We start from the raw sequence: 14,997 nt of genomic DNA, 5'->3' as shown, positions 1-14,997 counted from the left end.
ATGTAAAAATGTTTAGACTAAAGTATGGAAAGATAACTTCAGTGAGTCCTTGAACTTTCAGTATGTTCAGGAAGTTTGGACCTGATGCATTTGCAGAACCATTTTTAGCAATTTCAGATCCATTAGGAATTACCTTTAAGAATTCATGGAAGCTTAAAGGAGACTGTAAAAGGCTTATCTTTAAATTCTTCCCAATCCAAAAACTTCACAAATTGGGAAAGGAGGGCTATGAAATTGTAGACTGATTAATGCAATTTTTAGAAAAACAGTATTTTAATCCTAAGAAAATTATAAAACTATTTCATTTGTGGGAATCTAAAGCTAAGAGAATAAGAGAAGGAAAGAGAATAAGGACAAGGGAAGAAGTTGAGGCAAGTCATCACATCTTGTTATACACAAAGCCATTCTGTTCTCCCTAAAAACATTAAGAAAATTTGATCAGAAATATGCACTTCATTGAAAGAGATTAATTCTCAGTCTGGAAAGTTATAATAAGTGATATTCCTTGCAGCATACAGTTAAATATTGCCACTTATTCTTCAACAGAAAAGATGCTAATTGGATGTGTATTCACTTTACAATGGGGCAGGATCAGAATTCAAAATTGTAAGTTTCAGAAAGTAGAAGGGTAATTTTAAAAATGGCATTCAAAGGAATTAATGACTATTTCCATACTTCAGATGAATAATAAATTGTAGAAATTCAGGAGGAAAAGAGCTGATTCGGTAGCCACTCTATAAAATTAAGTTCTAGATATTATAGGGGATCACATACTAGACTCAACAATATCACACTATTAACTGAGAAAAAACACCCTGGCCTATTTGGATCTGGTTTGAGTGGGTGTTGGGACTGGAGGACCTACAATGGTTCCTTCCCATCAAATTACACTATCATTTTATATGTTTTAGACTATCAATGTTTCAGTTACTATATTCCATTCAGTTTTCCATACTGCAGTTCAGGAGAAACATGAACAAAGGTCTACAAAATAGGATTAGGAAAGACTGAAAGAATATAGATTGTTTCACTTAAGAAAGAACAGACTGAGAGGAAAATTATAAAAGTCTCCAACACATATGAAGTTGTTGCAAAAAGAAACCAGAAAAGTTCCTTTCTGTACAAGGGATAGAAATTAATGGCCTTAAACTTTGGCAAAAGAAATAAAGGTTAGAAATTAGGAAACATTTTATAATGATAACTATACTTAAGTGCAACAGTATGTTATCTAGAATTTGGACTATTTTGCTAGAAAGCAAAACTAAACTCAATCACTTCTTGCTAAAAAAAAAAAAAAGCCAAGAAAACAGCTACCTCAGCTACCTGTGACATGTTTCAATGTGAAAAGAATATTCACCATCCAGGAAGTGAAATCATAACAATTGAAAAATTGTCCATTTTGTCTGTGAGGTTCTGTGGTTTTGGACTTTCCCAAATGTCTGGAACTTCTTTATCAACAGTAGATAATTCAAATATATTATTCCATATTAAATTGGGATTAAATATTCAATAAAATTGTTTAGCTATGCTTTATATCCTAACATTTATTTCTGAAGGTGTAAAAGACCTTGTTGCAGTTGTAAAAAGATTTATACTTGTGCTTCCCAAATATAATATTCTATACATGCCTCTGTAGGCAATATGAAATATTAGCTTGGAATGCTCATGTACAGAGATCCTAGACATCTACTCTCTGAGTTGTTTAGATATTTACAGAGTCACACATCACCCAATCTATCTGGAATCTTGACAAGATTCTTAACAACAGTTTTGTTTCTATCTTCCATTCCAAGCAATCCTGAATTATATGGGGGAAAATTTAAATGTGTGTAATAGAGAGGCTGCAAATCATAAAGACATCTTATACTAAGACCTGTTTTTAATATTCACATGTTGAAATCTAACTGACATAACAATAATGATGCTGTAATGTTATTGAGAGAACCTGTGAAGATAGTCTTGATGGCATATGCAAGAAAATTATTTTCAACTCTGTAGTGCTAAATTTTTCCAAGTTGCTCACCTGTGTTACATTGATCGAACATTTACAGCCACCCATGTACAAAAGGGTGGCTGCACCCTCCAGATAACTCAAGCTCATGTTCATAGAATTAATTAGCCAAACCAAACATTTCAGACTACTAACTGTTCATGTGACTATCTCCTTCAGGTGCAATGTGGGTGCATAGCACTGAAGAGAATGCATTTGCATTATATCTCAAATTTCTAAAAAAAAACCCAGAGAGAGTTATCTTGTTATACTGTTGTCCTAAGTGCTAGAGATATTGAAAGTTTATCTCCAGTGAAAAATTAAAGTTTCTAGTTGTTTTGTTTTGTTCTTCTTCTAAACCCTCCTATTTTAAAAAGAACTAGTGGCGTGAAGACTTTCCCTTCAGAGAAAAAGTTATCCTTATGAAATATAACCAGTTGAAACAAAACCAGTGTTTGTTTTATTTGATAGTTTGGTGATAAAGGTATATACTGAAAGCTGAAGAAGTGCACTGCATGTTTCTGAACACAGATACATAAGAATACTATTGCTCAGTATGTGCCTTTCTCTGTTAGCATTGAAATAACACCCCTTTCCATTTATTGCTTTTTCTAAAAATATTTACAACCTGACCATATGAGCACAGACATCTTTAATGTGTATGAGACTGCCACAAAAATTAGTGTTTGAGTGCCAGAGCAGAATTTATAGGGTATGTAGAATTTATATTCTATAGTTCTAAGTACCATTTTAATAACATTAAAGGGAAATATACTTTTAAAGCTGTGTGTGGTCTTGCATCTTGTTCTTGAAGCTTGACTGTACTTTGGATGCATATTTGCTTTTCAAGTGCAAAAGGTATCATGACTAGTTATGAAATGGTGGTAATGATTGTCAATGATTCTGTGACTTGACTTTTTTTTCCTGCCCATAGGGACCTTATGTGGAGTGCAGGTTGGATCATGCAGAGGAAAGCTGTCTTTTAAAAACCACCAGGTCAAAGGAAACAAAAAATTATATCAACATATTCATCAACAACTGTTCAACCTAAAACATAAGAAAATCCAGCACATTTGCAAAGAGATTTTTGAAGAGTTAAGAAAGTTAAAAAATATTTTTGGAGCAATTTTCATCTAGAAAAAAAAAATCTACATGAAGCAAGTATATAACAGGATGTAATCTATGCTTTCCAGAAATGTTATTCTGTATCTTAGTAGTCTTTAAATTCGGATGAATGTAACTCTGTGATACTCTGCAGAACTCTCAGAGATTTAAGAGGATCATGAGGGAATAGGGTTTTATTCTTGGAGATCATTCTAGTCCAGTGAAAGAAAGTAAATAAAATGCAGTCAAAGGAATCTTGTTTCATGAAATGCAAGTTTATGCCGGGCTAAAAAGATACTTAATTTATGTGACCTGTATCTCAGCACAAGGAAAAACAATTAACTGCAAAAGTGGCTATTACCTAGTCCAGTTGACTAGAAAGAAATAAGTACTTGTTTGGTACAAAACATTATGAGAAGAAAATTAATCAGGTCTAGACAGACTGTGAGGTACAAAAAATGTTTTATTAAAAACTTAATAATGGTAATTGTCAGGATAAAAAAAAAAAAAAAAAAAAAAAGGATAATTGGAATCGTGATGATAAACCTAGCAGGAAAATTTGCATTCTCAGCATAGTTCTATTTCTTGTTTCAACCGTTTGGTAAAACCAAGTTACCCAAAATATTTGCATTTCTTTTTCATATGTCATATATTAATTGAATGATTCTTGGTTAATGTTGTAGAGGATAAATAGAGGATGAGACAACACTTATAAATACATGGCACTAAGTGGTACTACACAAGTCTCTTAACAGAAAGCAAAATCAGGCTTTTACAATTATAACATCAATCTGATTGAAATATATAGCAGACTGACATGGTCAATACTAAAATTACCTTAAATAACTTTTTTTAAAAAAGAAATGTTAAAATATAAATACCTAACTCAAAGGTACTGCAAGTTATTTTCATATCAGATTCAACTGACAAATAAATAATTACAGAATTAAAAGTTAATGCTAATTTAAATAAAAATTGTCATAACTTCATTACTTATTTCACATATAAACTGATAGAAGGACAAACTGTCCTTGAAGTGAACATTTGCAAAATAATGGAACATTTGATAACAAACATAGAAAGGGATCAAAGAAAGTTATCCTAATACACAGAAATTAATCCTATATCGTTCTTACCTATTTAAGCAATGCTTGACTGCAAAACTTAAGCTTCTTCAATTGGTGCTACATAAAATTGTGCAGTGAAATTTACACACATCTAAATTCATTAAAACCTGGTTGTCCAAAGTTTAATCATAATCAAGTTATCCCTTCTGAAGACTAGTGTTAAAACCTTTCTAGGTATCCACTCAGTATATATTTGTGATACTTTCAGTGTGGTTTTTTTTTTTAAACACTGACCCATTTTCTTACATTGACCTGTAAGGGGGAAAAAAAATCTGGTATTTTTCTGATACGAATAGTGGGGAACAATAAATAAAAAGGGGGAGATATGGTGCAGACAAAGATTTTGACAAAATGGACTCAAGAAAATAGCATATATTTTAACATTTTAAAGGAAAGCTTTGAGAAATAATGATGAAAATCATAGCTTTAAGAAAGTAATTTACCCTGAGAAGACCTCTTGGGAGCAATTATTTACTTAATTTTATCAACAGGTCAGCTTGCCACAAAACTTTGAGATCAAAGTAGTCATTTAATGTCTCATAAGACTAATATATCTTCACTGAAGAGTGATACAGAAGAGCCCCACCCCAAGCCAGATAAGCACTAAAAGTGAGAACGCAGATAAACTAGTAAATGCAAGTAATATTTTTTCTGAGAAAATTTACTGCAAAGTACACTAAACTAAAACTACTGCAAATAAAGGTGTGGGCACAAGGAAGAGTGAAGTACGAGGCAGATTGAAAATTATATCTGTAAATAGAAGAGATAAATCCTTGAAAAATATTTATTGAGTAATACAAAAAATTATACATATCATTCAAGAATGATATGACCCCCAAGTGACAGATGACTGAGTTTTCATGCAAACTTTCTGTTTAAATGTACTGTTGACGAATAAAGACATTTTGCCTTATTGATAAGGTGATGTCCTCCTGGCTGCGTAGTGAACTGTAATCACAGTGATTCTTTTCAGTGACAGTGAAGTCAAAATAATCAGAAGATGAGTTATTTGTCATACACTATCATCAGAGGGGGTAGTACCCTTTTAGATGCAAAGAAGAGGATACATCAAGGAGTAGAAGGATTACATAAAGTCTTTGATATAAATACTTTTCTGAAGTCCAAAAATCAAATATGATAAAAATTGAAAGATTTCAAAAAGAAACAAGGAGTCAAGTTTCAATTGTATTATATTAAAGACCAGATTAAATTATCAAAATGTTTTCTTCTGACTTTATGTGCTAAGCCTCCATGAATTAAACAATTAGTTTTCTCATAACTCTCTAAGTTGCATTATTTCTATGATACACAGCAAGTATACTATCTTCAAAGACTTTTTCATTAGGGATGACAATATGACAGTTTTTCCATTACACATTTTCATGTGTTCTACTTGCAAAATTTATCTGAATTTGTTGTTTAATGCATAAATTGCATCACAAACTCAAGGCTTCCCTATGCAATAAAAGATTATTTTCTACAGATAAATAAAAGATTATTCTACATATTGAATTAATATTGAAGCCTTACAGACTTGTAAGTGTTTGTGTTTAGTGTTGTTGTTTTAGTGTTTAGAATGTAAAACTAACACTTAAATGAAATCCACTTATGTTATACAAATGTGGGCATAGAAAAAATTTAGTGATAGATTTTTTTTATTCGGTTGTCTTGGTCTGTATGTTTTCTTTTCAGATTTGGACAAGAAATACTTGAATTATTCCTGTAAGCTGTATTATATTTCAACTACAAAGATATTACTAGAAACGACAACAATAAATTCTACATTTCGAGTTATTATAATGTTAATTATATGCACAGTTAGCAAACATATGGAATGTTCATTAATACTTTCAACATGGACATATGTATTTTTTAAAGAATCTAGAACTTTCATATTACTATCAGTATTGAAAAAAGCAAAACAAAACAAAAACATTGGGAGCCTTGATGATGAAAAGAGGAAACCCATCTTCAAAATTTGTCACTGTTTGAACAGAGAATTTTAATCATTAGCTTCTGTTCACTAGGGATACTAGAGTTAAAAGGCTGCCATATCTAATTAACATTTATGTCAGATGTAAGGAATACACAATAGGTTTTCACAGTTGGCAGTCAAAATTCAAGTGGGAGACGTGAAGCAATCCACTAGTTACAATCAGTTAAAAAATATAATATATTAGACACCTCACTAGTCATTTGAGCCAGGATATTCTAATAGAAGAAACTAAGGCCAGACACAAGAAAACACCGAAGTCCACTATATTATCTATAATAGAAAATAATTAAATATCTTATTTGACATCTTTTAAGATATATCCTGGAAGATTCCCTACTATGACCTTTTGGATCATGAAACATATAGTCATAACTATGCTTTGATAAATCATGGCCTGAAGAACTCAATCCATAGTTGTTCTTTTCTGCAGTTTCACTCCTCATTTTAACAGCCTCCTAAAAAAATATATAGTTTTCTTTATTCTTACCCAATTTACTGTTAATTCTGGCCAGACTTTAAATTAATTCAGCTGCATCCCAAGAACGTGTACTGTTTCCATTCCAGTAAAGCAAACCAGATATGAGTAGATGCCTATTTCAAGCAAAAACACTTGACTCAATAAATAAGAGAACGTGAAAGCATTAAACTGTTGCAACACTGCAGACTGTACTAACCTATTTTTCAGCTGAACTGAATCATACTGTCTCCATGATACATGAGGAATATCAAAGACATTATTAGATCTTACCATAATGGAAAGAAAAACATTCTTTTCTTATGACGTATCTTAAATTTTCCAAAGACTGTGGGGAGAAACAAACAAACAAAAAATGCAAACCCAAGACATCCAACAAATACAGCAAGGATTTTCCTAGACTGATGGCCTTTGGTGTCCATAAGTGCAAATCCTGAAGTGGAGTTGTAAACTCATCCTTGCCACTATGTAAAAGTATATTTTTATTTCTAGTGTTTTAGTAGAAAAGAATTGAAGCACTGGAGAATTTGAGAGAAGTTGCTTGGGATGATGCTGCAAAACTTGGAACCCAAAGTGTTTCTCTGATTATCTAGAGGTATAAATAAATGGCCATCCTACCTTCTGCTTGCACCCAGCCAGGAGAAAAACAGTTATATTGACCTTTTTCTGCTAAGTCAAACTTCAACTTGTGTTGATTCCACTGCACTTATTCTATACTGTGGCTCCCTTAAACCTCGTCATTTTTTTCTGATAAACATCACTTACTTTTATGTTTAAAATACGAACAAGCTCTGTGGCCAAGCATATCTCTGAATACCTTACAAGTCTGAAGTCCCCAGAGGTTATTAGAAGTAGACAGACATTATGCTGGTCTCAGGACAAGGGTGATTTTCAACTTAAACTCTTTTGCATTTTGAGCACCATAACTATAAATCAAGCTAATTTACGTTTCTCAGTGGAAAAATTCCTGAAACACATTAAAATAGTTTGATTTACATTTCTGCTACATCTTCAAGAAATCAGTCAGTTTACAGTCTACACTGGTGGCTGAAGACAGAGGAGTGAAATTAAAGCAGGAGTGGATGAAGTTCAGGAAGGAGAGGCATTTAGGCACACACTGACCATGACAAGAAAGTATATTAAAAAGGGATAAAAAAAGTACTAAAACTAGAAAATAAAGAATAATATATCCCTTTAGTTTCCAGAGAAAAACAATTATCATATCTAAGTAATCTAAAAGTAGAAAAAACATCAAGTTTACAGGTTTTCTGCTAGACAAAAATAGTTTCACCTATTTCATGGCAGTACACAAAATTCAAATAGATTCATGAGAAAGAAATAATTATTTAGGACTATACATCAGCAGGAACCAAATATTGCTGAGTTATTAATATTTCAGACTTTAGATATTGTTTGAATCATCCCAGAATGATACAACAGTAATTATGAGAAAATGTCTACATCAAGTATCTTTTCTCAAAATATACCATAAAAATGAAAATGAAAAAGATTACACATCTGCAGTTCTGCGTACAAGAGATGAGAGACCCATCTTTATAAAGATAAAAGGTAAAGTTATTATTTTTATATATATTAATTTAAAATTTGGACACTAAAACCTCGTGCTTTAAGTATCTTTTGGATGCAAAAGAAAGGGGGGGAAAGTATGCAAAACAAAAAATAGCATACCTAAAAAAAATCAATTATGCTAAATTATTGGGCTTTGCTTGATTTTATACCTTTATTTTGAAAACAAGATGGCATTTATATGACATCAGATTTCTACCCATTTGAAAAAGCAGCATGTATAAATAAAATACAGTGTGGGGATATTACGTTTTGAACTAAATAAAATTGTTTTGAAAATCTGCTATAATTATTCCTTCTTCTAAAATATTCAAAGCTATTTTTTCAGGGCAGTATAGTAAAAAAAGTAATTTCACATTTGAAAAGTGAAGTAACAAAAAACTGCTAAATTTGAAATTATCATACACCTTTCATAACTTTCACACATTTCTTGAAAAAAATTAAACTTGGCAATTCTGAGCTTCTCAGAGCTTTGATGTAAGCAGATACAGAAAAGCACATAAAAGCTATAAGGAAAAGGCAAGAAGCATTCATTTCAGCAGAACAGGACAAAAGAACATGCATGATAAGATGTACAGGCTGGTATGCAATTTAGCATAAATAAACAAACACCATGTACATACTTTTATAAATATGAAAATTGAACTCCAAAGTTAAGAAGCTTCTAAAGTAAAGGTAGAATAGATACTTATATCTATTAAACATAAGATATATTAGATATATCTTATATCTTTAGATACTTATATCTAAAATCTAAAGAAAAAAAAAAGCAGAGTTCTGATAGCTCTCATAACAATGTCAATTTAGGATAACCAAATTATAAGAAATACTTGTTAATGAACTTGAAATGGTTTTTGCTGGTTTTTTTAAAACATAGAATATTCAGAATGTACATTTCTAATTGTAGAATAGGGAAGTTTCAATGCAAATGGCATTAAAATAAAATAAAGCAATAGAGTCAAAAAAATTGAGATAACCAAAGCTATGATTATAAAAGATAGAAACAACATATTTTTTATTAATATTATTTTTCAAACGTTTCCCCACCTAAGAAGCCAACTATCACTCTATCGGACATGTTCAGCTGGTACTGTGGGCTGTTATTGGACCAGAACTTGGAAACCAGACATGCTTCTGCACCTAAACTAGATGCCAGTAGACTTCTGAGAAGTGATGAAGTCCAGGAAACCCTGACCCCTTTTCAGAACAGAGCTACTGAATTGCTCATAAACCAAGGAATAATCTTTCAGATGGTTACCTGTAGCATGCATTATACAGAATTCAATACAAAAAAGACCACATAGTCCCTAGTCTCAGAAGATGAATTTATGAATCACAGTTTATTTATTATTATTTTGCCTATCAATATATTTTCATCTTCAGTAGACTCAGCCACCACTGAAAAAAAGCAGAATATACTCACAGTTGTAAAGATCTTAATGATTACTATATAAAGGAGGAAAAATATATCATTTGGGATTCCAGAAGACAGAATTAAAACTAAGAGAAAGACTGTGATCTTTAAAAGAACAGTGTTAAAGTAAACTGTAAAGAAAACTGACCAAGACTTCACAGTTGTCAGTATACTATAGACTATTGTCGAGAATTGTTAAAGTGAAAAACCAACATAGAAAAATCATGTGAACAACTCAAATGAGAGAATTGCCTTTTTTAAAAGCATATTTTCCAGACTGAATAAAGGAGAGAAAAGGAAGGTGATAAAGAAGAAAATATGTTTCTAACAGCTGTAGTATTTTATACTGTTCCTTTGCATTGCTACAAAATGAATATTCAGTAATATGCTTTCTATCCAACAGAGGTGTATTTCTTAAGCAAAAAAAGATAGAGCTACATGTGCTTTATGCACCAGATCAAAATTAGGTTTATTCTGAGTACCACTCTTACAATGTCTTTATAGCCGAAAAGAGTTACTGCAATTACCAAAACTTTCACTGAACAATAACTGAAGTATAAAAGGCAGTTACAAGTGAGCAACCATTTAAAGTCCTCATATTTCTTTTATTATTTTATTTAGATATGCACAAAGAGGACAGATGCTTATAAAACACCACTAACCAAAAATTATCTCTTAAGAGAAAGGGTATCCTTGATAACAGAAAACAGCTGCTATCATAATTCTCAGGAATCTGCTTTTGTGAAATTTACCAGTCCAAAATCAGTGCTTATTGACAGCACTTCTATTTAGATTTGTGCAGCTTGCCTTTTCTTGTGATCATTATTTCAAACAAAATCATTCAAGTGTAAGTATCACTATACAAAATCAATATGATACATCCAGTATATGAACTCAAACCTCATCACTAGATATATGTTAAAACATAAATACACTTGAAACACCCTAGGTTATTGAGTGTTTCTTATGTAATCTCGTGCGGATTGATCCTTGACCCAGCATTATTCCACTGATCTGGAATCAAGCATACAATGATTGCTAATGAAGGGTGCAGATGATGCAAAGGCTGGTTGAGTACTGAGTAATGAAGGGAACAGGTCACTAATAGAGATTGGACTACATTCTGGAAAGCAATAATTCTAGAAAGTAATTAGAAAAAATGTAAAACATAATTATGTATCAGTGGAATGCTTCCAGAAAAATCCTAGGCAGGGTATCTGGATACAACATAACAGATGTATAGCAGGGATCAACTGGAATTACTAAGAAACATTACTTGATAATGCAGTAGTTCTTATATATTCAAAATCTGAAAACTTGTGAAGGGCAGTGGGAAGAAAAAAGACAGACTAATAGTACTCTAGAAAACATGCTTTTACTTTAAGAGACTATAAGAGGTTCATTTACATTTTCTAAAAAAGATACCCAGGAGATGATATGTTTATAAATCATAATTAACAGCACAAGAGAAAGTTGTGGCAAAACTGCTCTGGTCTTAACATAACAAGATCTTATATCTGAAAGTGAGTCAGCCATGTTCCAATTATAGATCAGGTATGTATTTTTCAATTAGTGGAACAAATGAAACAAAGGATTTCAGAAGATTTTCTATAATTTGTAAATCTTCAAATAAAAACAAACCTTATAAGTAACTAAAAAGTTATCCACTGGATGAAATTATATGGCTATGTTACATAAAAGGTTAGAAGCACAGTGGCATTTGTATCTATGTACCTATGAAAATCTATTCTAGCTTGAAATGTCAAAATATATGTTGCTAGGTATAAACTTATTAAAGAATAAAACTGCTGGGAAGTGAATTATTTTTTGATATCTACAAATTCACAATAATGGTAACAGCAGACAAACACAGCAGACACTTCTGTAAAGTTTTTCATTTGTGTGAAATTAAAATTACTATTACAAAATTATGGTGTGGAAATTAGTGAACGTTTATTTTTACATAACTAAATATATGTAATTATAAGTAAAAAATATCTAATTTATCACTGTGAGTTTATCAGCCATAGAAATGAAAAAAAAGTTACTTAAAATGTTTCTTCTGATCTAGTTCAAATAATAGTTCAATTAAATTTCTGTATGTTCAAAAATTTCAACTTAATAACCAAGTAATAATGATGATGAAAATAAATGTTAAATACTTCTTACTTTTCTTAGAGATAATATCATGGTGTTAGATTAACAAATGAAAGCAATAAATTTTGCTGACTAGAATCATCAGGCTAATAGCCAAACCACTTTTTTAAGCAAACACTTTTTGTCCTCTCATATGGTGTTAAACTAAACAACTTTGTGACGGAACAAAACATTTCAGTATATAATAAGGAAAGTTAAATTACTAATGAACTAATATAACTCTAAAACTGAGATCATTTACTTACAATTTAGATGAGAGTAAACATACATGGGCAGCTTAACAACTGGAGTTCATTCATGACAGTAATTTCTAAGTAACTAACATATACTACAGACTGTTCATTACTGTTGTGATTAGTATAACATATTCTATTAACTTTCCTGTACAACCGTATTCCTGGAAAAACAAATATAATTGCTTACCAAGATGGTGGTAACGATTAAAGAGCGATTGGACAGGGAGTCTGTGATGTTTGCTGGTTTTCCTTTCTGGTTCTCTGTCATGTTAAGGCCACTCAATGGATCCCAAGTTCCAACCTATAAAACAGTAAATTACTGTGAAAATTGTTCATTAGTTACATTTCAGCATCTAGAAAGAACACTATAAGGAAAAACAGATTGCTACAGGGAAAAAAAAAAAAAAAAGATTGCTAATATTTATTATTATTAAACCCTATTCATTATACTCTGTCATTACATTTACAGTCTGCTTGTTTAAAATATGATTCACAATACCTAAAAGCATGTTTCATGAAGTGTGACATTAAGTGGAAAAATGATGCACAGAATGTCTAAAGCTACTCTGAATATTTAATTTTTCATTTAACTTTCATTCTTCAAGATAAACCACATCTGAAGATTACTTAAGAGTTAGGTGGAAATTCATTTGCAGAACAGAGGGCATTGTCTCTACAGAAGGATTTACCCTTTTCTATGATCAGCAGAGAACAGCACAGCAAAAAGATGTTTTGGGAAAATACAATGGAGAAGACTGGAACTAGGTTAAGTGTAATAACTTAATTAATTTACAGATAAATGTTCAGTACATAGTTCTTTTGACATTTTATACCTTGAAATTCTTATTCCAGTAAAGTCAATAGGATTTTTATCTAAGTAAGGAGGTCCAGGGTTACGATTTAAGGTTCAAGTCAAAGGCAGTTTCACATACTAAGTACTAAGTAATGGGGTTTATGATTACATAATTTATTTGTAATTTTATCACTATAAAACTAAAATAGGCAAGAAGTAAATACTATTCATTTTTAGACATCACAACGTTTCTATTACTCCACTGTCTAGAAAACACCCCACAAACCTTTCCTTTTTGTTTTTAGACAAGATTTTAAATCTTCTTTCAAATACTAAGTAATATCTATAACAAAGATATTTTAAAACTAAAAAATTCTGTCACATTTGATTGAGAATATATATACGTATGTGTGTACAGATGTATATATAAACACACACAATTTAAAAAAAAAAATCTTTCAAACCGATTCCTGAGAAACTGTTCATATACTTTTAAATGATTTGTTGCAGTATGACTATCAAGTAAGTTCAGGATGCAATGCAGTATGGGTTAAATAAAGAGTTTCATTTCTAAACCTGAGAATACAGCAAAGCATGAATCAACAGAAGCTGTAATAGAGAAAAGACAAATTTGCTCTTTTTTTCTATGATTTTCTGTTCCACAGAAATCAACATTTTATCTTTCTTCTTTCCATAACACTCAGTTCCAAGAAGTCTCTCCTTTGAATGACTGTGATTCTTGAATTTTGGCCATTCAGTACCTTATAAACTGATGAAAGAATCATGAAAGGAGAACATGTGTCTCAGAAATACAATTGGACAATAACAACATATTTCAAAGTATTGAAACCAAATCTTACTACCAAAAAACTTTTCAACATTTACTCTTTTAATATTATTACATTTGGTGACATGAAAGATTTTTAGGACACTCAAAATGCCTTGCAGTTTGGACACAATTAAGAAATTGTAAAAGACTCAAGTTTTAGTTACAATGTTCTGTTAATTATGGCAAACGTATTTTCTTTACTTCAAAGAAAAAACAAACTAGAATAGTGTAACAAGGAATGATAAAGATGGGAGTCACAGAATCACAGAATCATTCAGGTTGGAAAAGACCTTTGGGATCATCGAGTCCAACCATCTGCCCTACTCTACAAAGTTCTCCCCTACAACATATCCCCCAATGTCTCATCCAAACGACCCTTAAACACATCCAGGGATGGTGACTCCACCACCTCCCTGGGCAGCCTATTTCACTGTCTGACCACTCTTTCTGTGAAAAACTTTTTTCCTCATGTCCAGTCTAAACCTCCCCTGTTGCAGTTTAAAGCCATTCCCTCTTGTTCTATCGCTAATTACCTGTGAGAAGAGACCAGCACCAACCTCTCTACAATGTCCTTTCAGGTAGCTCTAGAGAGTGATGAGGTCTCCCCTCAGCCGCCTTCTCCTCAAACTAAACAGTCCCAGCTCCTTCAATCACTCCTCATAAGATTTATTCTCCAGGCCCTTCACCAGCTTCGTTGCCTTCCTCTGCACTTGCTCCAGCACCTCGATATCTCTCTCTTATTGAGGTGCCCAAAACTGGACACAATACTCAAGATGTGGCCTCATCAGTGCAGAGTACAGGGGGACTATCACCTCCCTACTTCTGCTGGTCACACTATTTCTAATACAAGCCAGGATGCCATTGGCTTTCTTGGCCACCTGGGCACACTGCTGGCTCATGTTCAGCTGCTTGTCAATTAGAACACTCAGATCCTTTGCTTCCACACAGCTCTCCAGCCACTTCTCCCCAAGCCTGTAATGACGCATGGGGTTGTTGTGGTCCAACTGCAGGACCTGGCACTTGGCCTTGTTGAAGCTCATCCTGTTAACATTGGCCCGCTGATCCAATCTATCCAAGTCTCTCTGTAGTGCCTCCCTATCCTCATGCAGATCGACACTCCCGCTTAACTTGGTGTCATCTGCAAACTTACTGATGATACACTCTATGTCCTTATCAAGATCATCAATAAAGATGTTGAACAGAAATGGTCCCAACACCGAGCCCTGAGGAACACCACTTGTGACAGGTCACCAGCTGGATTTAACTCCATTGACCACCATTCTTTGGAC

The 14,997-nt window shown here is 32.4% G+C and overlaps 1 protein-coding gene across 6 annotated transcripts in view; it reads right to left on the bottom strand.

Moving 5' to 3' along the window:
• GRIK2 (glutamate ionotropic receptor kainate type subunit 2) overlaps positions 1-14,997 on the bottom strand; it is a 445,887-nt gene that overhangs the window by 182,232 nt on the left and 248,658 nt on the right. For all 6 annotated transcript variants that reach the window (XM_074862173.1, XM_074862175.1, XM_074862179.1 and 3 more), the window contains one exon: positions 12,274-12,387. In XM_074862173.1, coding sequence (XP_074718274.1) covers positions 12,274-12,387 — 114 coding nt within the window. The remainder of the gene's footprint in view (positions 1-12,273; positions 12,388-14,997) is intronic.

This window comes from Strix uralensis, chromosome 3 (assembly GCF_047716275.1).
Source record: "Strix uralensis isolate ZFMK-TIS-50842 chromosome 3, bStrUra1, whole genome shotgun sequence".
In the NCBI taxonomy this organism is placed as follows: Eukaryota; Metazoa; Chordata; class Aves; order Strigiformes; family Strigidae; genus Strix; species Strix uralensis.
The sequence above is the reverse complement of the archived record's forward strand: the minus strand, read 5'-3'. Positions and strand labels throughout refer to the sequence as shown.